The 27,133-nt window shown below is 35.3% G+C and overlaps 1 protein-coding gene across 2 annotated transcripts in view; it reads left to right on the top strand.

Moving 5' to 3' along the window:
- Window positions 1-25,507, top strand: part of XPO1 (exportin 1) — a 43,550-nt gene extending 18,043 nt beyond the window's left edge. For both annotated transcript variants that reach the window (XM_082672581.1, XM_082672582.1), the window contains exons 5-25: window positions 8,242-8,303; window positions 8,531-8,575; window positions 10,664-10,845; window positions 12,093-12,141; window positions 12,218-12,337; window positions 13,472-13,600; window positions 14,479-14,637; window positions 15,590-15,787; window positions 16,274-16,412; window positions 16,613-16,794; window positions 16,876-17,032; window positions 17,133-17,296; window positions 17,588-17,722; window positions 18,274-18,457; window positions 18,784-18,890; window positions 21,120-21,314; window positions 21,997-22,165; window positions 22,845-22,979; window positions 23,056-23,215; window positions 23,303-23,399; window positions 24,421-25,507. In XM_082672581.1, coding sequence (XP_082528707.1) covers window positions 8,242-8,303; window positions 8,531-8,575; window positions 10,664-10,845; window positions 12,093-12,141; window positions 12,218-12,337; window positions 13,472-13,600; window positions 14,479-14,637; window positions 15,590-15,787; window positions 16,274-16,412; window positions 16,613-16,794; window positions 16,876-17,032; window positions 17,133-17,296; window positions 17,588-17,722; window positions 18,274-18,457; window positions 18,784-18,890; window positions 21,120-21,314; window positions 21,997-22,165; window positions 22,845-22,979; window positions 23,056-23,215; window positions 23,303-23,399; window positions 24,421-24,567 — 2,915 coding nt within the window. In that variant the 3' untranslated portion in view covers window positions 24,568-25,507. The remainder of the gene's footprint in view (window positions 1-8,241; window positions 8,304-8,530; window positions 8,576-10,663; window positions 10,846-12,092; window positions 12,142-12,217; window positions 12,338-13,471; window positions 13,601-14,478; window positions 14,638-15,589; window positions 15,788-16,273; window positions 16,413-16,612; window positions 16,795-16,875; window positions 17,033-17,132; window positions 17,297-17,587; window positions 17,723-18,273; window positions 18,458-18,783; window positions 18,891-21,119; window positions 21,315-21,996; window positions 22,166-22,844; window positions 22,980-23,055; window positions 23,216-23,302; window positions 23,400-24,420) is intronic.
- The last annotated feature ends 1,626 nt before the right edge of the window (window positions 25,508-27,133 follow it).

Raw genomic sequence — 27,133 nt, 5'->3', positions numbered from 1 at the left:
TTAACATATACAATAGACCATGTTAAAGTGTACAATTTGATATGTTTTGACTCATGCATATACCCGTGAAAACACCACTGTAATCAAGACCTTCTTCTTTGTGATTGCCCTCTCCTTTACCTCCCCAGCCCCCAATCTGCTTTCTGTCACTCATTTGATTAGCTAGGTGTAGAATGGATAGATCATATGGTAGGTTTATGTTTTTAGCTGGCTGCCCAACTGTTTTCCAAAATGGTTGTATCACTTTACATTCTCAGTAGCAGTATGCTTCCCATCCTCACCAAAGCTTGATATTGTCAGTGTTTTTAATTGTAGCCACTATGGTACATAATATAATTGCTTCTCACTGTGACTTCTGCTGTTGAGCATCCTTAACATCTCTGTGTGTATGTTTACTTATTTTAAGTTGATAGTGTTATACTCCCTGTTGAACAGAGAAAGTTGTTTGTTGGTCATTTTGAAAAGAAAATTTAAGTGTTGGGGCTCTTTAAGCCCTTGGCTCTGAAGCAAATCCATGAGAAACTCCTTTTTTCCCCTCATAGAATGTAATGTTTGAAATATCAGTCTAATGGCAGATGTGACAGGCACTCCTATTCGTGTATTTTTGCCAGTTTTATAACATGATGGGATAATAAAGCAAAGATAATGATTAAATTTACATTTTATCTAATAAAACAAGGCAGTATTTTTCAAGATGTTCTTTTGCATTTCAGCATCATACATAATTGACAAAGTATTTTCCCACCACTTGAAGTTAAGGTAACCATTTGATCCCCCCAAAGTTTCCTAGTTCTGTGGAACTTCCATAAGAGGTCTTTACTTGAGATGTAACAATTCCTAATCCTTACCTTACATCCATGCAGGAGACAGGAACCACCTATAGGTTTTATTAAAGGGGTGTGGATTTTATTATGATTGTTCTTTTGTTATAGGAAAAATTGTTGAATTTTTAATAAAATAAAAACTTGTTCTGTTGTGATTAAATATACATAATATTTACCATTTTAAGTGTATAGTTTATTGTCAGTAAGTAAATACATAGTATTGTGCAACCATCATTACTATTCATCTCCAGAAATTTTTCATCATCCCAGTTGAAACTACCGATTAAACATTAACTCTCCATTACACTCTCTCCCCAGGCCCTGTTAACCATTATTTTATGCTTTTTGTCTCTATGAATTTGCCTGTATTAGGTAACTTACATGCGTATAATCATACACTATTTTGTGTCTGGTTTATTTCAGTAGCATGTTCCCAGGGTTCATCCATGTTGCAGTATGTAACAATTTCATTCCTTTTTAAGGCTGATTAATATTCCATTATACGTATATACCACTTTGTTTATGCATCCGCGGGTTGTTTCCACATTTTGTCTATTGTAAATAGTGATGCTATGAATTTACTAAAATTTTAATTGCCGTATATATTTTAGAGTTTAGTATCTGTTTGAGGCCGTAAACCCTTTTAAGAGTAAAGAATAAATATCCATTCCTCTTTAAACTACTAAACATATAGGCAATAAGTTATAGTCTAATTCTAGCCTATTTATGGGAACCCTAGGTTAAGAAACCCTGCTTTTGAGGGTTTTTTAGCTATTCATTTCTTGTTTTGCTGTTTATTCTCATGAGTATTTTATTGAGTGAGGAGTAGGAACGTTATTCTGGATTCCTTTGGACAATAAAGTAAAGAGGACAGAGCTGTATTTTAGTGATGTCTTTCTGATGATCATTGGTGGTGGTTTAAATGGACAGATGTTTGTAATAACAGTATGACATGGGAAAAGAGCCTTTCTTTCTTGCCAACAGGCATGTGAAAAGGTGCTCAGTATCACTAATTATTAGATAAATGAAAATCAAAGCTACAATGAGGTATTACTTCACACCAGTCAAAATGGCCATCCTCAAAAATGTCTACAAATAATAAATGCTGGAGAGGGTGTGGAGAAAAAGGAACCCTCCTACACTATTGGTGGGAACGTGAATTGGTAATCCACTATGGAGAACAGTATGAAGGTTCCTAAAAAACTAAAAATAGAGTTAACCATATGATCCAGCAATTCCACTCCTGGGCATATATCCAGGAAAAAGGAAAACTCTAATTCAAAAAGATACATGAAGCCCAGTGATCATAGTAGCAGTATTTACAATAGCCAAGACATAGAAGCAACCTAAACACCCATCAGCAGATGAATGGATAAAGAAGATGTGGAGGGTGGGTGTGGGTGTGTGTATATACACACACATGCACACACACAGAATGAAATACATCACTTAGCCATAAAAAGAATGAAGTAATGCCACTTGCAGCAACATGGATGGACCTACAGATTATCATACTGAGTGAAGTCAGTCAGAGAAGGACAAGTATCATGATATCACATGTGGAATCTTTAAGATTGATACAAATGAACATATTTAAAAAACAGAAATACTCAGACATAGAAAACAAGTTTATGGTTACCGAAGGAGGGGAGGGAGGGATAAATTGGGAGTATGAGATTAACATACACTACTATATATACAAAGTAAACAAGGACCTACTGTATAGCACATATATTGTGCTGTACTGAATATCAGTGTCTCATAATAAGGTATAATGGAAAGAATCTGAAAAAGAATGTGTATATTATTTGTATATAACCGAATCACTTGCTGTACACCTGAAACTAACACAACATTGTAAAATATTTTAAAATGTGAAAGAAAAGAAGTTTCAGTTATACATGGCTTTGATGGAAGGATGTGATTACAGAGTAAACAAATATTTAAAGTGAATTTCATCTGATAGTATTGCACAATGGTTGGGACTGGATTTAACTCAGTTTTGTCTGATTGTAGCTTTACTTTTGTAAGAGTGTATCAAGGCTTTCTATTTTCTGTGTTGTATGAAAATTAGCCACTATGAAAGCAAGAGATAGGAGTCTGCAACTTTTTTTTTTCTTTTGGCTGCTTTGGGTCTTTGTTGCGGTGTGTGGGCTTCTTATTGCGGTGGCTTCTCTTGTGTGGAGCACGAGCTCTAGGTGCACAGGCTCCAGAGCGCAGGCTCAGCAGTTGTGGCGCACAGGCTTAGTTGCTCCGTGGCATGTGGGATCTTCCTGGACCAGGGATTGAACCTGTATCCCTTGCATTGGCAGGCGGATTCTCAACCGCTGCGCCACCAGGGAAGCCCCGGAGACTGCAACTTTTTAACTCATATTTTAGTTTGCACCATCAGTATGTTGCAGTCAGTAGGTTCTCATTTTAAAGGGTTTTAGTGAATCAAATTCTGTGATGCATTTCTTTTACCCTATCATTAAGATCTAATATTTGCAATATGTTCCTGGGGGATAAGGTTGTTAATATTGCTGTGTAACTAACTTGCAAGATGATATATAACTTCTAAGTCAGGATGGGAGTTACTTAAATCTCAGCTTTTTAGCTAGCTAATGTTGATACTATCAACTTACAGGATTGTGTAGGCTATTTGGTATTGCTTTGTTTTTATTTGAAATGGGACTGTCAAAGAAATTTTTCTTGACTTTGAGAAAATAGAGTTGGATTATAAAAGATGCATGCATAAACTCTTGGATAAGGAGCATTCATGTGCCATAAGCTGCCTTCCAGTGAGTAGTTAGGCATTTTTATACTAGTGTACCTTGTTTTGAAGAAATTATACGTGACTGGTCCTTTTAAAAAAAAAGTATTCCTTTTCAATAAATAATTCAAAGGACTTCAATAACTTTGGAAGTGAATTTTTTTGTTCATATTTAGAAGAACGGGATGGGGGGCTATGGATATAAGTATGCTAGATCATTGTAGGAGTCCTTTGAAAAACTTAGTAACCATATAAGAGCATAATTGTGTTTGTCAAAGGCATACAAACTATGTATGAGAACTCTTCAGTGAAATGTTCTTCAGTTTGTATTTTTAATATATATATATTTCAAGTTTTCCTTATTCCCAAGGAAGAGCTTAGAAGGCTGCTGGAAGGAATATCCTAGTCTCTTCACATACACTTTCTGACTAATTGGAAACAGATAATTTCTGATTAGTATGGTTTTTATTGGATATGAAATCTTGTAAAGGTAGTTCTTGTTTTAAGAAATTTGTTTTACATAAATGTCACTTTTGCAACTGGCAGACGACTAATTCTTTTGGCACAAAGAATAAATAGACACTGGGATTGAAGTATTTTCTGTTAAATCTCAGAAGCTGAGCTTTCTCTGCTACTTGTAAACATTTGACTTTTCTCCCTTGGTACGTGTGACACCTTTTTTTTTTTTTGGCCGTGCCGTGTGACTTGTGGACTCTTAGTTCCCCAACCAGGGATTGAACCCACGCCATGCAATGAAAGCCCAGAATCCTAACCACTAGGCCACCAGGGAACTCCCACCATTTCTTTATATAGGTTCAGTTTACAATTGTAAACTTTTTCTTAATTGAACTGCTTTTATTTTTTTAATTCTGGGTAAACCATGGGAAGGAATTTGGGGAAAGGAGTTATGGTAATTAATCAGATAAGCTACATAGCAGTAGGAGATTCTAAACAGACAGTTGTATGCAGCAGTACTTGATCAAAAAGGTGTTGTTTACGTATAGTTTCAATGCTTTGGATGGATGGAAGTACTGATCATTATAGAGTGACGTTAAATTAAGAGACTTTAAAGTCTTTTTAAAGTCTCAGAGACTTTATTGTCTCTGAGATCCTTGTAGTTTTTTGGGTTTTTTAAATTACTTATTTCACATTTTTCCTGCTTTCATCTTTTACTCTTCACTCCATCTACGGGTGAATTTCAGAAGCCTCTAAAAAAAGGGGGAGAAGGTATTTAATTGATTTAATTTATAACAGAAGAGTGAAGGATCAGTTTGATCCTGTTTTCTTATTCTCCGAGGCTGAGAAAAGCCTCAAAACTCATACATGTTTCAACCAGAGGCAGGAATTGTAGTTCTACTCTTGTTCCTTATGACAGATTTAGAAGAAAACTACTGAATGTCTTATTTGGTATTGTCAAGTCATTTAATCTAAGAGAGTAGGCTGTATTTTTGGTTTTGTTTAAACCACGTTTTTGCCTATATTAGAGGTTTCAGAGGGGTGCTTTTTTATTTGTTTATAATGGCCCTTTTCCTTAATTTTTTTGAATTTTATTCTATTTTTTTATACATCAGGTTCTTATTAATGTTATCTATTTTATACATATGTCAATCCCAATCTCCCAATTCATCCCACCCCCGGCCACTTTCCCCCCTTGGTTCCTTAACTTTTTAGGGGTCTTAATGACAGTAATTCATCTGTAAAGAACAGGAGGGTCAACAATATCAGAATTGCTTTTTTTGTGTGTTTTTTTTTGATGGTAAGCGGGCCTCTCACTGTTGTGGCCCCTGCTGTCGCGGAGCACAGGCTCCAGACACGCAGGCTTAGCGGCCATGGCTCACGGGCCCAGCCGCTCCGTGGCATGTGGGATCTTCTCGGACCAGGGCATGAACCTGTGTCCCCTGCATTGGCAGGTGGACTCTCAACCACTGCGCCACCAGGGAAGCCCAAAATGTTCACTTTTTTTTTTTTTTTGGCTGTGTTGGGTCTTCATTGCTGCACACGGGCTTTCTCTAGCTGCGGTGAGCGGGGGCTACTCTTCGTTGCGGTGCGCGGGCTTCTCATTGTGGTGGCTTCTCTTGCTGCGGAGCATGGGCTCTAGGCACGCGGGCTTCAGTGGTTGTGGTTCGCAGGCTCTAGAGCTCAGGCTTAGTTGCTCCACAGCATGTGGGATCTTCCAGGATCAGGAATCAAACCCGTGTCCCCTGCATTGGCAGGCGGATTCCCAACCACTGCACCACCAGGGAAGCCCCAGAATTGTTTTGATTTGATCTAGTGGATATTAAGGACATGAGATTGTTGTGTGGGTTAACCTAACTAAATGGTATGATTTAGCACTCATTTTAAAATAAAACTTGTTCCCCTAGTCGGTTTGTTTCTTTGTTTTAATCACCTTATTGAATCTAGATCTGATTTTATTTTGTGTGTCCACAAAGCCTCGTTTTTTTAAAATAATTTTAGACAATAGAAACATTGACCCAAAAAGTACAGAATGTACTTACACCTCTTAGTTTATCCTTTTAACAACTTAGACAACCATAATAAAATTATCACAACCAAACATTTAACATTGGTTCAGTACTATTAACTGAATTATGGACCTTAATTCAAATTTCACAAGTTGTCTCTCTTGTCCTTTTCCTAGTCTACAATTTATTTAGTTGTGTCTCTAGTCTCCTTAATCTGTGACAGTTCTTAATTTCTGCTTGATATGTCTTTGATACTGATGAGTTCTGGTCAGTTATTTTGTAGTGTATTTGAATTTAGTTTTGTCTGTTGTTTTCTCATGATTAGACTGGGGTTCAATATTTTGGAGCAAGAATACCACACAGGTGATGTGTCCTCAGTCCACCAAACCGGGGGTACATGATGTCAATATGTTTAATTATTCATTTATTATTAATCTTTATCAGTTATGTTGGTGCCCACTGGTTTTCTATTTACAGGTTTACTATTTTCCACTTTGAAAGTGAAAAATATCTTGGGAAGATAATTTGACAGTGTGCAGATAATGAATTTCTCCTGAAAGTGTTGCCCATTTGTTCTAGCATTCATTCATTGGTGGATATTGTCTGCAACAATTAGTACTGTGGTCTTTGCCTAATGTAGAAATTTTTAAAATGTCAATAACGTAGTTTTCAGCAGATTGTATGTGTTTGTATATAACAGTTAAGTTTTTGGCACCTGGCAGGCAGGTTTTTTAAATGATTCTTATATTGTGAACATTTTTAATACTTAACATTACATTTTCAGTTGATGAATAATCCTTACTTTGTGGCTTTATTGTACTTATGAAATTTTTCTGCAATTAGGAAATTATTTATTAATGATTTTTTGAAGGTTGTTTTAGCTTATGAAGATTACTATATTAAGGTAGTTTTACAATCAAATAAGCACTTTGTTGCCTTCAAGTTGACTAAATTTCTGGCTAACCCCTTATGGGTAAATTTCTTAGCATATTCCTTCTCAGTGGATATTGAGTCCAGTGTTGTAGATTTGTTAGATGAGACTTGGTACACACAGTTTAGTAAAACCTTTATCTGTATTTTTGAAGTTCAGATAGCTTTGAAAATTCGAAAATCTTCATAAGTCATTTGGTGGCAAAACCTAAATTATTAAACAGATGTGAGAATAGTCTTTATTCTTTGTAGTGGGAAATAATAATTTGTTGGATTAGGGAATCTGTTTCAGACCCTTTGGATATGTTAATGTAAGTGTACCACATTACTTTAAATTTTGAGGGGAGCTGTAGTAGATGCCAAGTAAATTCTGAATGATGCAAATTAAAATCAAAGGCATGAAGTCAACTGTTGAAAGAATAAAAGGCATGAAATCTTAACTGTTAAGAACAGATTATACTATTAAGGTACCCTTAAGTAAAGACTACTACAAATAAAAACTTCCTCCTTGGGCTTCCCTGGTGGCGCAGTGGTTGAGAGTCCGCCTGCCGATGCAGGGGACACGGGTTCGTGCCCCGGTCCGGGAAGATCCCACATGCAGCGGAGCGGCTGGGCCCGTGAGCCATGGCCGCTGAGCCTGCGCGTCCGGAGCCTGTGCTCCGCAACGGGAGAGACCACAACAGTGAGAGGCCCGCGTATCGCAAAAAAAACAAAAACAAACTTCCTCCTTAACTCTGTTTTTTCCTACATTGTAGGACAAACAAGTTAAAATTACTTATAGGATTAGCTTAATGCTATAATTAAAATAAATCTGAAAAGGATTAACATCTGACCTTGATTTATAAATTTTACATAAACTTATTTATAGTGCTCACAAAGTTATGTCTTAAAGGTTTTTGTAGTTTTAACCCACAAAAATAATGTGTTTATTTAAATGAACAATACCTTAGTCCTTTATGGGGTTTTTTGTTTTGGTTTGTTTTTAATTTAAAAATCACAGCTTGGTATACTTGACTGTCTAACATTAAAGAATATCTTAGAATACAGTAGTTCCTAATTGTTAAACCAATATTTTGTAAAGTTTAACAAAAACTAAAAATTAAAGGAATAGTACACTAAACTAATTGGCATTTTTCAAAAATGCCATAATTGGAGATGGGATTCAGGTGTATCATCTGACTTTACTCTGCCCTCCCCCACCCCCAGTTTTTTTGGTTCCTGAAGATGTATTAGCATGCTATGAAAGTGTTGAATAATTTTTTTTTAATAGGGATAAAAAAATATGTTGTTGGCCTCATTATCAAGACGTCATCTGACCCAACTTGTGTAGAGGTAAGAGCTTTTTTGCAGATTATTGTGAGAGTATAAAATCATTTAAATATTGGGTCTTCAACTTAAACCCACTTCTGTCACAGACATACAGACACATATATGCACAATCATTTACCATAGATCTGCAGTCTTTTTTTTTCTCTCTGTGGGGGTGTGGGTTGCCTACATTTGTTATTTATGTATCTATTTTAAGTCCTCATTTAATCTAAAATTTTTTCTTTTCTTAGAAGGAAAAGGTATATATCGGGAAATTAAATATGATTCTTGTTCAGGTAAGTTTTTAGTTGACACACTGTTTCCCTGAGAAGGATTAAGTGCTTCACTTCAGGCTGAGTGGTTGAACAAATAGTCTAACCTACTTTTATCGAATAACTAAACTAACATCTTGCAGAGTAGTGATAGTAATCTTCACAGTAATTACAATAGCCTGCTGTCTAGCATTTAAAATTGTTAATATGCTGTGGTAGGAAACATCAGATATGGTACTGTAAAACCTTCACTTCTTTGGCTCCAATATGGATTGAACTCATTAAAAAATTTCTCATCTAATGCAAATGTAAACTACAATGAGGTATCACCTCACACTGGTCAGAATGGCCATTATCAAAAAATCTAGAAACAATACATGCTGGAAAGGGTGTGGTGAAAAGGGAACCCTCCTGCACTGTTGGTGGGAATGTAAATTGTTACAACCACTATAGAAAACGGTATGGAGGTTCCTTAAAAAACCAGAAATAGAACTACCATATGACCCAGCAATCCCACTACTGGGCATATACCCAGAGAAAACCATAACTCAAAAAGATACATGTACCACAATGTTCATTGCAGCACTATTTACAATAGCCAGAACATGGAACCAACCTAAATGTCCATCAACAGATGAATGGATAAAGAAGATGTGGCACATATATACAATAGAATATTACTCAGCCATAAAAAGAAATGAAATTCAGTTATTTGCAGTGAGTCCAGCCGGACCTAGAGTCTGTCATAATTAAGTCAGAAAGAGAAAGACAAATACTGTATGCTAATGAATATATATGGAATCTTTAAAAAAAAAAAAGGTGGTACTGATGAACCTAGTTGTAGGGCAGGAATAAAGATGTAGACATAGGGAATGGACTTGGCACAGGGTGGGAGAGGGAAGCTGGGGCGAAGTGAGAGTAGCATCGACGACATATATACACTACCGAATGTAAAATAGTTAGCTAGTGGGAAGCAGCAGCATAGCATAGGGAGATTGGCTCGGTGGTTTGCAGTGACCTAGAGGGGGTGGGATTGGGAGGCTAAAGAGGGAGGGGATATGGGGACATATGTATACATATGGCCGATTCACTTTGCTGTACAACAGAAACTAACACAGTATTGTGAAGCAATTATACTCCAATAAAGATCTATTAAAATAAAAAAAAATTTTTCTCATCTGTCTCATACTGTGCATGTTTCCTTTCCATGTCCACTATCTCAGTCTTATTAATTCATTGAAAAAATTGCCTTTGAATTCAAGCATCCCTTTAATTGATCTCTATACTTAGCCTGTTTTTTAATCTTTCTATATTTCTAAAGTCAGAAATTTTAAGTTTACCCACCTTTAATAATATGTCCAGAAAATTTCTTGAGAACATTAATTAGTATGTGAGGGAAAAACAGATTTTTTTTAATTTAATAAGTTATAGAAACATTGGGTTTTCCTAAACACTTGGATTTTCACTAAGTTAAACTAGCTTTTATTGAGAACTTCTTGTTGTTAGCGTATCTCTGAATGGGAAGAGGGAGGAGTCCAAAGAGGTTAAGTTACTTACCTCTTACTTAACAGGTGCTATTACAGAATATTGTTGGGAAATCCCTAGCATACAGAATCAACAGTACAGACCTTAAAATTGAATAAGTCCATTAGGCTTTTGGTCAAAGATGATTCTGTCCCCAACGATAATGCTGCTTTTCTTCCAAATTTCTTATCTCCAAGCCCTACCTATATTTCAAGGCCCAGATTCCAGCCAAAGAAAATATCTTTCCCTGCCCATCACCTTTTTATCATTTAGAGTTAGATCTTATAGTCTCTTAGGATAATTTGCACATATCTGGCAAATATTGATATGCATACACATTAGAGCTAGATTAGACGAATCAGGATTATTGAGAGGAGGAACAGGGCATTTGAGACACAGAACTTTGTGTTGTAGTTTCTACTCTGTACATTCTATAGAGAGCAGCACATTTCCTGTCTTAATAAAGGGGAAGAAAATGAAAGGTGGTTGATATTTGCTCCTGCTTTTGGTATCACGCAATTTCTATGAAGTTTGTTTTCTTTACCATTGACAAGTGAAATGAAATTAACATTTCCTATCTTATTTTAGATACTGAAACAAGAATGGCCAAAACATTGGCCAACTTTTATCAGTGACATTGTTGGAGCAAGTAGGACCAGTGAAAGTCTCTGTCAGAATAATATGGTGATTCTGAAACTCTTGAGTGAAGAAGTATTTGATTTCTCTAGTGGACAGATAACCCAAGTGAAAGCTAAGCATTTAAAAGACAGGCAAGTAATTGTTTTGGAATTTTTAAGTAATTTATCTAGCAATTTCAAGGAATTTGGAGATAGATTGTAAATTTTTAAGGAACTATGATTATTAAAAGTTAATACACCTAATTCTTTTCTACTACAAATTTAAATAGTGCTAAAGTGGCCTAATCTAAATATGGAGGCTTGAAAAATATGTATGACGTTATAGCAAAATTAACTTCATGCATGTCATGTGGAAGGAATATAGGTTAAGAATTCCCAAAAAACTCTTTGGAATCTGATTCATATGATGTCTAGTTAATCATAGGTCCAAGGATATGACTTGTGTCCAGATGTCTACTTTATTCTTAATATTCCTACATTTTATTAGTTTCCCTATAGTTAACACCAGGAACATGCCAGATTTTATTTTCTTCAACATAGTAATAAAAATGTGTTTAGTCGTTAGGGAACAGAAATGTTTTTTACCTTTATGTATTCAGACTAGCTTCAGAATTTAGAATTTTTTCTCTGGTTTGGTGTATAAGCACATTTTAGGTGTATAAGCACATTTTAGGTTTGAGGATATATCGAACACCACTTCTCTCATTTTGGAGAGTTCTGTTTTGACTGTCTTGATTTAAAAGACTAGGTTGAGGGACTTCCCTGGCCGTCCAGTGGTTAAGACACCGCGCTTCCACTGCAGGGGGCGTGGGTTCGATACCTGCTTGGGGAACTAAGATCCCACATGCCATGCAGTGTGGCCGAATTTTAAAAAAATAAACAAAAGGGGCTTCCCTGGTGGCGCAGTGGCTGAGAGTCAGCCTGCCAATGCAGGGGACACGGGTTCGTGCCCCGGTCCGGGAAGATCCCACATGCCGCGGAGCGGCTGGGCCCGTGAGCCATGGACGCTGAGCCTGCGCGTCCGGAGCCTGTGCTCCGCAACGGGAGAGGCCACAACAGTGAGAGGCCCGCGTACTGCAAAACAAAAAACAAAAACATAAATAAAAGATGTGATGTGATTGAAATTATTCTAATAGAGTAAGGATGACATGAAAACCAAACCTTCAAGAAATGAAATTAAGTGCTGTTTATAGGTGAGTTTTAAGAGATATTTACACATAGTTTTAATAGCTTTGTAACTTTCGATGAAGTTATTGATATCTGTGTTTATAAATAGAAGTAACTCAAGTTTTCAGTGGCTGCTGAAATGTTAGTATGTAAATAATTACAGTGTTCATTTCTATGTGTGTTCTAAACTGATCAATTTTTTATTTTTTTAGCATGTGCAATGAATTCTCACAAATTTTTCAGCTTTGTCAGTTTGTGATGGTAAGTGCTTTTAATTTCATTTTAAAAACTAATTAATTATATAGGAAGATAATTTACAATCATGTTTTTGTTGTAGGAAAATTCCCAAAATGCTCCACTTGTACATGCAACTTTGGAAACGTTGCTCAGATTTCTTAACTGGATTCCACTTGGATATATTTTTGAGACCAAGTTAATCAGCACGTTAATTTATAAGGTATAGTGAATACATTTCAGTTATATTTATCACTGGATAGTGGTGTGTATTTTCTTAATTTGTAATGCTCTTTTGAATATTAAAACCATTCCACATTCACAGCCATAATCAGCTTTGTTTCCGAGATGAGGAAATTGCTCAGAAGAACTTTTCTGTAGTTTCAACTACTAATTCTTAAAAACCGTGTCAGAATTTTATGATTCTGCCACTCATACCAGGCAGTCTCCCAAATTGTATGTGAACAATAATGAATTTGGTTTCCTTTTAGTTGCAGTAGCATGTAATACCTATGTAAAGTCTTATAATTGTTCATCCAGATATAGTTACCAACTGGTTGTATTTCCAGATGTTTTCTAATCAGATATAATGAGTAAATTATGTATTTAATTAAGACCTTATAAAAGCAGACTATTATAACTTACGTTTGGGGCTTTGTAGTTGAGGGCTTGATATGGTCATGTTCTAATCTGAATTTACTACGTTAGAGCCACCATTTTATCCATAGACAGTTTATTTTAAATTGTTTGCCATTGTCAACAGTAGTGCAGGAAATACTGGACATTTATGCACTTGTCCAAATATTTGGTATAAATTTTAATACATGTAAGTATTGGATCAATAGGTATGTCCATTTTTAAGGCTTCTGACGCTTACCAAATTGCCACACCCAATGGGAGGCTATTTTTATACCTTCTCAACAGTTAAATATGAAAGAGCCAATTTTTCCACACGTTATTAATCCTAGGTGTATTGCCCATCTCTTAAAATCCTAAACAATTAAAGTCTTTTTAGATTATACAGAAAACATGATGTCTTTAAAAGTCATGTAATAGACTGTGGGGAAAGTTTCTAAGCAACTTTGTGTTTTCCAGGTGTCTGAGGACACATCAAAAGAAAGCACAGTATACTACTAAAGCATTTACTGTCTATTGGATGGATAATGAAATTTTCTTAAAATATATGTGCCAAAAAACCCTATCACCACCTATTTGCCTGATATTTTTCCTCTGTGTTCCTGATTTTTAAATCCTTTGTTATTTTTTTAATTGTTAATTTTAAGTAAAGTGCTTCAGGCCGTTTAATTTTATGCTTCCTTCCCCCCCCACCCCACCCCCTTTTTTTAAATTAAAATAGTTCCTGAATGTTCCAATGTTTCGAAATGTCTCTCTGAAGTGCCTCACTGAGATTGCTGGTGTGAGTGTAAGCCAGTATGAGGAACAATTTGTAACGCTATTTACGCTGACAATGATGCAGCTAAAACAGGTAATACAACACCCTTAAAAACTGACTAAACAATTTTAGTGCCTTAGAAAATGTTGGGTTTGAGTTGAACCATTTCAGCACAGCTTACCATAAATAGATGAGCTGTAATGTGATTGTATATTTATTATATAAAATGAAGGGTAAGCTAGAAATTTTTATGAACATTTTGAAAATTCCTTGAAGTAAATTCTCTGGGAGTGTCATGGTAATTTATTTCTACAGAATTTAGAGGCTTAGTAACCTGGGGTTTAATATCAGTTCTGCCTTTGACCTTTTATCTCTTAAATGAAGGGATTAGCCAAGTGTTAGTCTGACTAGGTGTATATGAAATTATCTAGAAGGTTAATCACAAAACTATATTACTATATATGTTAGTGATCTGAATTAACTATTTTTACATTTTTAATGACCCTAGGTGGGAAAACTCTGATGTAGGGAATATGTCAAAGCATAATCTTTGAGGAAATTTTACTACTTGCAACTTTAAAAAAAAAATCAAAAGCTAGGACAGCAAGTTACAAAAATGGATATAATAGACCAAGGCATTCTAGGGGAGAATAAGCTGTTTAACTCCATATGGTTTTTTTGTTGTATTTTAAAAAAAATTTATTTGGTTGCACTGGGTCTTAGTTATGGCAGGCGGGCTCCTTAGTTGTGGCATGTGAACTCTTTATTGTGGCATACATGTCTAGTTCCCTGACCAAGGATCGAACCTGGGCCCCCTGCATTGGGAACTTGGAGTCTTATCCACCGTGCCACCAGGGAAGTCCCACTCCGTATATTTTAAAATTAGTAAAAGGGTGGTGGAAATTTAGAACTTAAATGTAGTATCTTTGTTTTTAAAATGAAGGGCTTATGATCCATATTTAACCTCGCAGATGCTTCCTTTAAATACCAATATTCGACTTGCATACTCGAATGGAAAGGATGATGAACAGAACTTTATTCAAAATCTCAGTTTGTTTCTCTGCACCTTTCTTAAAGAACATGGTCAACTTATAGAAAAAAGATTAAATCTCAGGGAAACACTCATGGAGGTAGGCTTTATGGAGCCTTTGGCTTCTGAAATTAATAATAAAAACTTAAAGTACAACTTTGTTCTAAAAATTCCTGTACCTTTTAACGTATCTTACCTGTTACTTGTCTGTGTAATATAAATATATGTTGCCAATTCTGAATTATAGTTGTTAAAAGCCAAGTGTCACGATTTTTGTGTTCTACTCAATACCAGATCAATAATTTATAATGAAAATTAAATTCCTAAAGCGTGTGCAGATTTGTCATTTCTAAGATGAAAAGTCTAAAGACCTTATTTTAAAATTGAGATGTAATTTACATAACATAAAACTATCCATTGTAAATTGTTTGATTCAGTGGCATTTAGTACATTCACAGTGTTGTCAACCATTACCTATTCCAAAACATTTTCATCACCCACAAAGGATGATGTACCCATTGAAACAGTCACTCCCTCAATCCGCTCTACCCTCCAGTCCCTAGCAACCAGTAATTTGCTTTACATCTCAATGGATTTAACTATTCTGAACCTTTCACATAAATGGAATCATAACATACTGATTTTTGTCATTGGTTTCTTTCACTTAGCATGTTACTATGTTACAGCATGTATCAGTACTTAATCCCTTTCATGGCTGAATAATACTTTGTATGGATAAACGTCGAGTTTTGTGTCCGTTCATCTGTTGAACATTTGGATTATTTCTACCTTTTTGCTATTACCAAATGTCTTTTAATGTCCATACCTTTTTACAATCACGTAAGTTTCTTGACATGTCCTAGGACATGTCAGAAGAAAGCACAGTTGTTCCTAGAGAATTTCTGTTGTCTGTTTGATGAATAATGAAATGTCAGAGTTGTACAGAATGCAACATGAGTTTTTATTTCCCGTTAACGTAGCAAATGGAAAGCAGTTTGAGGTTTGTTAGTAACGTCTAAGGATTGTTTTAATAGTTTTGGTCTCCTATGTAGGCCCTTCATTATATGTTGTTGGTATCCGAAGTAGAGGAAACCGAAATCTTTAAGATTTGTCTTGAGTACTGGAACCATCTGGCAGCTGAACTCTATAGAGAGAGCCCATTCTCAACATCTGCCTCTCCATTGCTATCTGGAAGTCAACATTTTGATGTTCCTCCCAGGAGGCAGCTGTATTTGCCTGTGTTGTCCAAGGTAACAGTAGTGGGTGATTGAATGTGCTTCCTGTGATTTGGGGGACCAGATGCAAATACTGGCTTTTAGTTTTTGGCTAAATCTATCCAAGCACCACCTGTGAGTTTCTTAGGAATGAAAATGAGATGCAAGAAAGTTAACAATTGATTATTTTATTTTATTTTATTTTGCGGTATGCGGGCCTCTCACTGTTGTGGCCTCTCCCGTTGCGAAGCGCGCAGGCTCACGGGCCCAGCCGCTCTGCGGCATGTGGGATCCTCCCGGACCGGGGCACGAACCCGTGTCCCCTGCATCAGCAGGCGGACTCTCAACCGCTACGCCACCAGGGAAGCCCAACAATTGATTTTTATCCATGTTATTTATTCTTTTATATTGTGGGAATAATTTTGTTTGGTATGTTGGTGTTAAGTGGGAGTGGGGGTTACATTTGATGTGACTGATTTCAAAGATCTAACAGATTTGTTTCTCTTGTTTATTATTGAATAGGTCCGTTTACTGATGGTTAGTCGAATGGCTAAACCAGAGGAAGTATTAGTTGTAGAAAATGATCAGGGAGAAGTTGTAAGAGAATTCATGAAGGATACAGATTCCATAAATTTGTATAAGAATATGAGAGAAACATTAGGTAAGTTAATAAATACTGTTAATTTAATCTTCATCTTTGTAATTCAGTTTGGGGTGGAAATACTTTTTTAGGAAATATGGCATGCTTAGGTTCTCAATCTGTTAATAGGCATCCTTATTAATGTGCTATTAGTCTTCGTAAAAATCTTTTTGCTCATTAAGTTTTGCAATTTGAAACATTTGGAATTTTTTTCCTTGTAGTTTATCTTACTCATCTGGATTATGTAGATACAGAAAGAATAATGACTGAGAAGCTTCACAATCAAGTGAATGGTACAGAGTGGTCATGGAAAAATTTGAATACATTGTGTTGGGCGATAGGCTCCATTAGTGGAGCAATGCATGAAGAGGATGAAAAACGATTTCTTGTTACTGTTATAAAGGTATGTAAGAGATAGGTATGAACTGGAACTTTAGCTAAGTGTATTTTATTACAAATGACTGAAATTTGTCTTATTTTACAGGATCTACTAGGATTATGTGAACAGAAAAGAGGCAAAGATAATAAAGCTATTATTGCATCAAATATCATGTACATAGTAGGTCAATATCCACGATTTTTAAGAGCTCACTGGAAATTCTTGAAGACTGTAGTTAACAAGCTCTTTGAATTCATGCATGGTAAATCCTATTTGCTTAATATATTTTATTTAGTTTTGCTGAATAAAAAATGGAAATTTTTTTTTGAAAATTTTTTTGATAATTGTTTTTGTGTTGTTAGAGACCCATGATGGAGTCCAAGACATGGCTTGTGATACTTTCATTAAAATAGCTCAAAAGTGCCGCAGGCATTTCGTTCAGGTTCAGGTTGGAGAAGTAATGCCATTTATTGATGAGATTTTGAACAACATTAACACTATAATTTGTGATCTTCAGCCTCAACAGGTATGTGGATCAGCAAGCATATTTTTCTTAGAAAATAACTACTGTTTTAATGAGAATTTATTAATGGGAATAGAAAGAAAGCCACTCTTGAATTCAGTTCAAGTGTTTCTGTGGTTAGGTTTTTATAGTGAGGCAGAAATTCAACCAAAAGTTTGTTAGGCTGTTTTCATACTTAATATAAATTATTTCTGACACTTTAACAAAATTAGTTTTAAGTGTATATGTGGATTGTTTGTGTGTGGTTTTCCTTATTATGATGCATGCAAGTAAAATGTCTGCCTTTTAACATAGGTCCATACATTTTATGAAGCTGTGGGGTACATGATTGGTGCACAAACAGACCAAACAGTACAAGAACATTTGATAGAAAAATACATGCTACTTCCTAATCAGGTTTGGGATAGCATAATCCAGCAAGCAACCAAAGTAAGTTTTATTACTTTTTGTAAAAGTTCTAATGGAAATTGAGAAAATTATATTTACAGAAGTAATAAATTTAGTACCTTTGACATGTATATCTGATCCATAAGTGCTTTTTTTTTTTTTTGGTGGTACGCGGGCCTCTCACTGTTGTGGCCTCTCCTGTTGCGGAGCACAAGCTCCGGACGCGAAGGCTCAGCGGCCATGGCTTACGGGCTTAGCTGCTCCGCGGCATGTGGGATCTTCCCGGACCGGGGCACGAACCCGTGTCCCCTGCATCGGCAGGCGGACTCTCAACCACTGCGCCACGAGGGAAGCCCCATAAGTGCTTTTATGTGTACTTTTGCACATTGAAAAAATTGTAGTATTTTTATTCTGTTTTGATGCAAAATTGGGAATATTTTGCTCTGTTTTTAGTAATGAAGACTTTTGCATTAGTTTCACCATTTAACATTATAAATGTGATGGTGCTTTGGAGTAGTGTGGGTAATGTTTTTTGCTTTAGCTACAAGAATAATTCTCATATGTTAAATGGAGTTGTTTTTTGTCCTTCGCAGAATGTGGATATACTTAAAGATCCTGAAACAGTCAAGCAACTTGGTAGCATATTGAAAACAAATGTGAGAGCCTGCAAAGCGGTTGGACACCCGTTTGTGATTCAGCTTGGGAGAATTTATTTAGATATGCTTAATGTATACAAGTGCCTCAGTGAAAATATTTCTGCAGCTATTCAAGCTAATGGTAAGCGATTCTGAATTCTTATGGAATGATGTATTAATAAGTCAGTTCTGCATTCACTGCCTTGGCGTAAGCATTCAGCACTTCTCACAGATTTAAATTAATCCGTCCCATGTTTCAGGCGATCCTAGACAATTTTTTTAACCACTCACAGGCCCCTTTCCCCTATAAAATTAGTCTTAGTTTATTTTCTCAGGAAATTCATCTGTGTACTCTTGTCTTTTAAGTTTTCTAATGGTAAATGGGAACTAATAGTATCTGAAGTACCTGTAACTGCCAGTGTAGAATTTTAGTTGTTAAGCTGGATTCCACCTGATTGTATTTTTTAGGTGAGATGGTTACAAAGCAACCATTGATTAGAAGTATGCGAACAGTAAAAAGGGAAACTTTAAAGTTAATATCTGGTTGGGTGAGCCGGTCCAATGATCCACAGATGGTAAGTGAGATGTGCTTTTTGTTTTTAAAGTTGATGCTGCATTCTCTGGAACGTGCATATATTCTGTATGCGTTTAGCTATTTTAAAGGTAATTTAGATGTTTACATCTGGCATTATTTTATAACATTCTATTTAGTGGAGTCCCTGAGTACATTAAAATAATAAGATATATACCATCTTCGAAAAAAATTGCTGTTAGTGGTGAGGGGGTTGGTGATGTAACAAGATAGCTGAGATGATTGGGTCGTTTTTATTTTTCTTTGGATAGAGTTCAGATGAAATTTTTGTTTTCCTCATGGCTTTGAGAGCAATTTGCAAAGCTGTCATTAGTTTGCCTTTTCAGTGGGTGGGGGGGAGTAAGCACTTTCCTAGTTGAAGGTTTGAAAGTCTCTTTTGCGCTCTTATTCCTGTTAGTTTTAAATGGTTTTCAGAAACTAAACCAGCTCCATATGCCTCAACTTGGGGAAAATGAGATTTATGTTTAGTTATTGTATACCTTTCATTTTCTTGATCCTGGGAACATTACCAAAAATCTTATCCTGTTTATCACTATTGTGTGGAAGTAGCACTGACAACCGTGCAACTTACTTTCATAATTTTAAACTTTCAGTATTGTTCCTATTGATACGGAAATTTTTTTCAGGAAATTCTCAAGGTATCAAGCTTAAATACCAAAAGGTTTTAAACATGTTTATGTATGAGATCAGAACTGTATTTAAAATTGGAAAGTAAAAAGTAGGATGAATTGAAGGAATTGAGAAGTTCATAATTTACAACAACTTAGGCAATAATTTCAGGAGTATCAGTGATGATAATAAGAAGGGTCTCATTATGTTTTACAACTAAGGTTTATGTTGAGGTTTGGGGCTGTGAATTCAAAGATAGTCAAACACTTCAGATCCAGTATGTAGGAAAATAAATTATTTCAGTGTTAAGAGTAGAAATGTCAGGGTAGGGGAGGAAAGAATAAATGAGTCATGGGTATGAAATGTATAACGTGGGGAATATAGTCAATAACTCATAACTTTTTATGGTGACAGATCATAACTAGACTTAATGTGGTGATCATTTGAAATGTATAAAAATACCAAATCACTCACTATACTGTGTAACAGGAAGTTACATCGTGTTGTAGATCAACAAACATACAACGAACTCATAGAAAAAGATACCAGATTTGTGTTTATCAGAGGTGGGAGAATGAGGGGAGGGGAAATTGGATGAAGGCAGTCAAAAGATGTAACGTTTAGTTTTAACATAAATAAGTACTAAGAATGTAATGTACAAACATGATAAATGCAATTAACACTGCTCTTATGTTATATAAGAAAGTTTAAGAGTAAATCCTAAACGTTTTCATCACAAAGTTTTTTTTTCTATTTGTATCTATATGATGATGTTCACTAAACTTATAATCATTTCATGTATGTAAGTAAACTTAGTGCTATACATTAATCATGTCTCAATAAAACTTGAAGAAAAAGAAGTGAGAATCAGTTCTAGTTAAGAGGAACCAAGTAGGTAAAAGGAAAAATAATTTTGTGCTTATCCTTCAAATCTTAACTAGACTTGTTTTGTTGTATGGTGGGACATACTAACTAGTAATCTTCAGTTAAATGAAAGATGGTTATATTTATTGTGCACATCTTAATGGAGAACCTATTAAAAGCATAGAAGTTACGCCTTACTAAGACTGTATTTATTGAGAATCTTGGAAACTCACACACAGTCTTTCTGGCATAGTCCAGTTCCTTTTTTGAGAGTAAGTGATGGTTATTATTTCTGATTATTAAAATATCAACTAGCATTCATTAAATTAAAAAAATCATTGAGTGGATGTCTGCTTTTGGTTAGATATGAGTACCTTGGTACAGTATTGGTGAGGAGGACTCTACTTTGAGGTTACCAATCCCATACACACAGTATTCCTAGAATCCTGGTCCTGCCACAATACTTAGAGTGTCAGGCCCCAGTTTCCTTTAATAATTACAGATTTAAACTATGCAGTGTCCATGGCCCTTCTCAGCCTATTGTGATTTCTCGCTTTCTCTTGGTAAGGTTTTAATATACAAAAATTTTTAAAGCACAGGAGTTTCCAGTTTTCAGCAGATGATCAACCTAAATTAAATCTTACAGATGACATTGACCTAGCTGCTTAATAAGAGTTAGCAAGTGCCTACACTAAAATTGAAAAGTTGTGGGTTTTTTTGTTTTGTTTTTTTTAAACAGGTAGCTGAAAATTTTGTTCCTCCTCTGTTGGATGCAGTTCTCATTGATTATCAGAGAAATGTCCCAGCTGCTAGAGAACCAGAAGTGCTTAGTACTATGGCTATTATTGTCAACAAGTTAGGAGGACATATAACAGCTGAAATACCTCAAATATTTGATGCTGTTTTTGAATGCACATTGAATATGATAAATAAGGTATGTGATTTGCATTTCAGTTACATAATGAGAGGTTCTGCAGTATGTCCTTATCACTTTTAAAAGGATAAATAATGGCTGTCTATGAGTACACCATAAACTTTAGCCTCTCATATTAAATATTTGAACTTCTAGATAAGAAAAATACTTTTTAAATTTACAAAAGTAAATTTGATAGATTGTTTATTCAAATAGCAGCTTGCATTTGTTGAATACTTGCTGCATTTTAGTCACTGCCATTTTAAAGTGTAGTCTGTGCTTATAAGGAATGGGAAAATGTATTAATCAAGAAGAAAAAAAATGTACATGTAAGTGTACACATCTACACAGTAGACAACAATTTTTCTAATCTGTATTAGTGATCTCAAAGTCACTTAAAAGTGGTAGTAACAGTCTCAGAGTTACTAGAAAATATGACGGTCTTTATGTGGGTTTTGTTGAGTTCTCTTTATAATAAGGTGAACTTGTATTCTTTCAGTTTGGTAATTCATTTGTCTAATAAATAGTAATTTTGTCTTCCCTGACAGGTGAATTCTATTAGCTTTTGAGTTTGACTTTCACATCTTAACGGGGTCCACTAACAACTCCAAACATTTATACTGAATTAGGGCTTGCTTTCCCCCTTCCATTTAACATAATTCAGGCATTGAAACTTTATTTTGTTCCCACTGTTTGTTTTTAGGACTTTGAAGAATATCCTGAGCACAGAACGAACTTTTTCTTACTACTTCAGGCTGTCAATTCTCATTGTTTCCCAGCATTCCTGGCTATTCCACCTGCACAATTTAAACTTGTTTTGGATTCCATCATTTGGGCTTTCAAACATACTATGAGGAATGTAGCAGATACAGGTAAATACACAGAAACGATGTTCTTTATTCATTTGCTTACCAACCCACAATCCATGTACAGACACTTACAGGTAGGTGTATAGTGGTAGACAGGTAGGTATCACTTCACTTCTCATGGTTTTGCTTGAATGCATCAATTCCATAGATAGGTCTGAGTAAGTCCTATAAACAGTTTAATCAGATCCAGAGTGAGTTCATAGACAGAATTGAGTTAGAGGGAGATGGGCATAAGATTCAAGGCAGGGAGAACATCACTCACCCATATCCTCACCAGTGTTTCCTTTTCCCCATATGCTTTTCCTCTGTGGCACTGAGGGTTAACTAAGGATAAAACAAAAAAACTGTTTATAGTTGGAGGATTTGTTTTCCTTTTAAATAATAACTGTTTTATGTAATAGAAAAATCTACTCAGTTGCACTGCTTTTGGAGTGGAGGTAGAGAGAATCAACTAAACCTTCAGAAATACTGGAAAGGTGGTAATGATTAGATTATAGCCTGTAAGTTAGCAGACATTGATTCCAGTTTAACTCCATTACTGAGTCAAGATAATTTAGGCAAATAATTGTCATTAGCAAAAAAAGAGGGGCGAATGGACTTCGAATGAATTGTTTAATAGCTGAAACACCATCATGAATGTTGTCAGTATGTAATAACGTTGTTGGCATTATATGTATTTTAGGCTTACAGATACTTTTTACACTCTTACAAAATGTTGCACAAGAAGAAGCTGCAGCTCAGAGTTTCTATCAAACTTATTTTTGTGATATTCTTCAGCATATCTTTTCTGTCGTGACAGACACCTCACATACTGCTGGTAAGAATTTAAAGCCATAAAAGTATGTGTTCCGGTTGCTCTTATATCTTGAAGTTAATGATGTCCTTCTTAACAGGTTTGACAATGCATGCATCTATCCTTGCATATATGTTTAATTTGGTTGAAGAAGGAAAAATAAGTACACCATTAAATCCTGGAAATCCAGTTAACAACCAAATGTTTATTCAGGAATATGTGGCTAATCTTCTTAAGTCTGCATTCCCTCATCTTCAGGAGTAAGTATAAATAGACTTTTTAATAAACTTAAATTTTTAAGTTTTTTTTTTTTTTTAAGCAATTAATCATTGTGTTTTGACTTGCAGTGCTCAAGTAAAGCTCTTTGTGACAGGACTTTTCAGCTTAAATCAGGATATTCCTGCATTCAAGGAACATCTTAGGGATTTCCTGGTACAGATAAAGGTATGTATTTTATTTGCAGTTGCAGAAGTATTGACTAAATACTGATTGAATTCTTGCATCCAGAATTGACCACTTTTTGTAATGCAAAATGAGTGGGCTTTTAAAATATGTGTAGTCTTACTCTTTTGAGACTGATTACAGAAGGAAACACTTTCAAAGTCAAGGCCAGGAAGAGGAGATAGGTTTGAAATGGTTTGAAATGTTCGGGGGAACTTTTTATTAATATAATTCATTTTAGAATATCTGTTGCAACATTGTGATTGAATCCCATAGGTATTTTTAAAGGAGTGGAATGGGTGAAAGAAACACATTGGTAGTTCCTTTTGGGATTTTCCATTTTGTTAGTAAGGAATTCATTTTAGGGGGAACATAATTAGCAGATACCACCTATTTTTACTGCTGTTAAAATGCTCCATTTACTTATGGGAAGAGGGATTTTTCTTGTATCATCATGCTTTAAAGAAATACAAAAAGTACCATGAAACTCATAAGTAGTTGATGTTATCTATGTCTATTAAAGAATTGGTCACATAAGATATGCAGGTTTTTTTCCCTCCAAAATACAAAGGTACAAAGGTTTTGTTGTTGGGTTTTGTTTTTTGTGTTTTTTTTTTTTACTGTAAATATAAAATTAGTAAAAAAAAAAAAACTAATTCATAAAGTTGAGAGTGTATAAAGGATGAAAATTGTCTGAAACACAGCTATGAGGACAATTATAGAAACTTGATCGTTAGTCTTTCTTGGTATCATTGCTTATGGAGTATATTTTGTATATGGCATTACACTATCCCTCTTTTGAAATCTTTTTTTCCCCCCAACTAACACCTTTGGTTTTTAATTCAGTTGTGTAGAATTATAAAAATAATATACCATAATTTAAACTCAGTAATTGATGGATAAATTATATTGCTTGTGTAAACTGGGAGGTGCTTATCTACACTTCTTTTTTCCCAAAGGCAAGTCATTTTGCGAATTGAAGTTTACTAAAGTATGTTGACGTTTCAACTATCTGTTTCCACAGGAGTTTGCAGGTGAAGATACATCGGATCTCTTTTTGGAAGAAAGAGAAACAGCCCTTCGACAGGCTCAGGAAGAGAAACATAAACTTCAAATGTCTGTCCCTGGCATCCTTAATCCACATGAAATTCCAGAAGAAATGTGTGATTAAAGTCAGAAGTCATGCTGGGTTGTTGTTGTTTTTTTTTGTTTTTTTTTTTTCTTTTTCTGGTTTTTTTTTTTTTTTTCTTTTTTCTGCAACTCTGTTAGCAGATGAAAACAGCATCTGGATATTTGTCGACCAAAATGATGCCAATTTGTAAATTAAAATGTCACCTAGTGGCCCTTTTTCTTATGTGTTTTTTGTATAAGAAATTTTCTGTGAAATATCCTTCCATTGTTTAAGCTTTTGTTTTGGTCATCTTTATTTAGTTTGCATGAAGTTGGAAATTAAGGCATTTTTTAAAATTTTACTTCATGCCCATTTTGTGGCTGGGATGGGGGGAGGAGGCAAATTCAATTTGAACATATACTTGTAAATTCTAATGCAAAATTATACAATTTTTCCTGTAAACAATACCAATTTTTAATTAGGGAGCATTTTCTTTCTAGCCTGTATTTCAGTCTAGAAGAAAAGATAATGAGTAAGACAAATTGCGTTGTTAAAAGGATTATTATAGTGCTGCATTGTCTGAAATTAGCACCTCTTGGACTGAATTGTTTGTCTAGGCTACATGTATTACAAGTCTGTTTGGCAAGTTTGCAGCAAGATCATGTGCATATCATCCCATTGTAAAGCAACTTCAAAAAATATGGGAACACAGTTAGTTATTTTTACACAGTTCTTTTTGTTTGTGTGTGTGTGTGCTGTCGCTTGTCGACAACAGCTTTTTGTTTTCCTCAATGAGGAGTGTTGCTCATTTGTGAGCCTTCATTAACTCGAAGTGAAATGGTTAAAAATATTTATCCTGTTAGAATAGGCTGCATCTTTTTAACAACTCATTAAAAAACAAAACAAAACTCTGGCTTTTGAGATGACTTATACTAATTTACATTGTTTACCAAGCTGTAGTGCTTTAAGAACACTACTTAAAAAGCAAAATAAACTTGGTTTACATTTATTTTCCCTTTATTGGCTCAAACTTATTCCTATATTAATGAGAGTGGTTATTTGTGTTTAGGTATTAGGTAATATTTTTAAATGAAGTTTGATACCTGTTGACTTCTAAATATTATTTCTAAGGTTATTAAGTAAAGGCAGCACTTGTATAAAATGAACATGCTCCTGAAATACCTTCTGTTCCCAAGAAACAAGTCCTTCCTGTGACAGCTTGGCACACATTTTACCTTTACTTGCGGTTAAAAAGCATCTTCTTTATTCTGGTTAGGGGCTAGGGGTAACAAAGCTTAAAATTAGTCTTAATGAGAACCAAGGGGCAGAAAGCTACTGCACATATTCTTGATTAATTCTACTCTTGTAAAACAACCCTTGGAAGTAGTGTAGTCCCTTTGGGAAAGGTGGGAAGAGAGGAAAAAATGTGTAAGAGTGCCTACGAAATATGAAAAGGGAGTAGAAAAACGAAACCAACTTGGGTGAACCTGTTTCCAGAGGATTAAATTAGCCTTCTATAAACCTAGACTAAAACCTAAGCATTTGAAGTGCCTCATGTTCGTGGAGAATCAGCAGCTTGGTATAATTGCTGTACTCCTAACTTTATAGGTCTTTGGCAAAAAATAGCATCATTTTAGTAGAATGTAATCATACATAAAATAGTCATTTTTTAGAACAGATGGTAAGATTTTTAAATGTGTTCAAAGAGGAATATTGAAGGGCTTTGTTTAAAACTTCAGCTTTGTTAAAAGCTTGATTTGATCACTGGTATTGGCCTGAAAATAAGAGGTTTTCTTGGATCAGTCAAGACCTCAAGTCCAAATCGTTTGCTGTATTTGAAATCAGCCGTAAGTTCATGTTTGGTTTAGAACAGCTGTCACCATTTCCATTTCCATTCCGTGTAATTTTCTTATCCTATAGCCCCATTGCCTACCTTGATATGTTCTGGATGTTTAAGAAACCAGGCTTTGGCCAAAATGAGACTGATAGCTATAGCAAATTAAATCTAGGATGGGCATTTCTTGCTTAATTGAAAGTTAATCATATCAGGCCAGCTTCAAAGGTATTTGACAGCAAAGCCCACTGATAAACTGGCCATTCGAGATGTTTGGTTTAGTGCTGTTTAACTCTCGGAACAAGGCAATGTCTCAGTTACAAATTGTGAAAGAGAACTAGAATTGTCTCATAAGTGGGTCTGAATCCTGGTCTAGGCACCCGTTAGAATCTTGGGCAAGTCATTTGAACTTTGAAGATGGGATCACAAAGCTAATTCCTGAGTCAGTTGTGAGGATATCTCAACGAACAGTAGGATGCATTTTTTTCTTCACCTTTTAGCATGTCTGGAAATCAGGGTGTATTTTACAATCCATGGCACCTGAAAATTACAGTGGCGAGGCAATACCCCTGGCATATTTCCTTGCTTGTCCCTGTGTGAACTTAGTTATAATGGTTTGTAAGCATTTATTTAATTGCTATTTAAAAGTGTGTTACAAAGGATTGCTCAGCAACAAAATAAAATGTTACTTATATGCAAAATGGCAGAGGCAGCAGGATATAAACTAGATAATAAAGGGAGGAAATACTCATTGTTGGAAGGATAGTCACACTTCCATATTATCTTGCAAAG

This window comes from Grampus griseus (assembly GCF_964374135.1).
Source record: "Grampus griseus genome assembly, chromosome: 15".
Classification (NCBI taxonomy): domain Eukaryota; kingdom Metazoa; phylum Chordata; class Mammalia; order Artiodactyla; family Delphinidae; genus Grampus; species Grampus griseus.
This window is presented reverse-complemented; position numbering and strand designations above follow the sequence as displayed.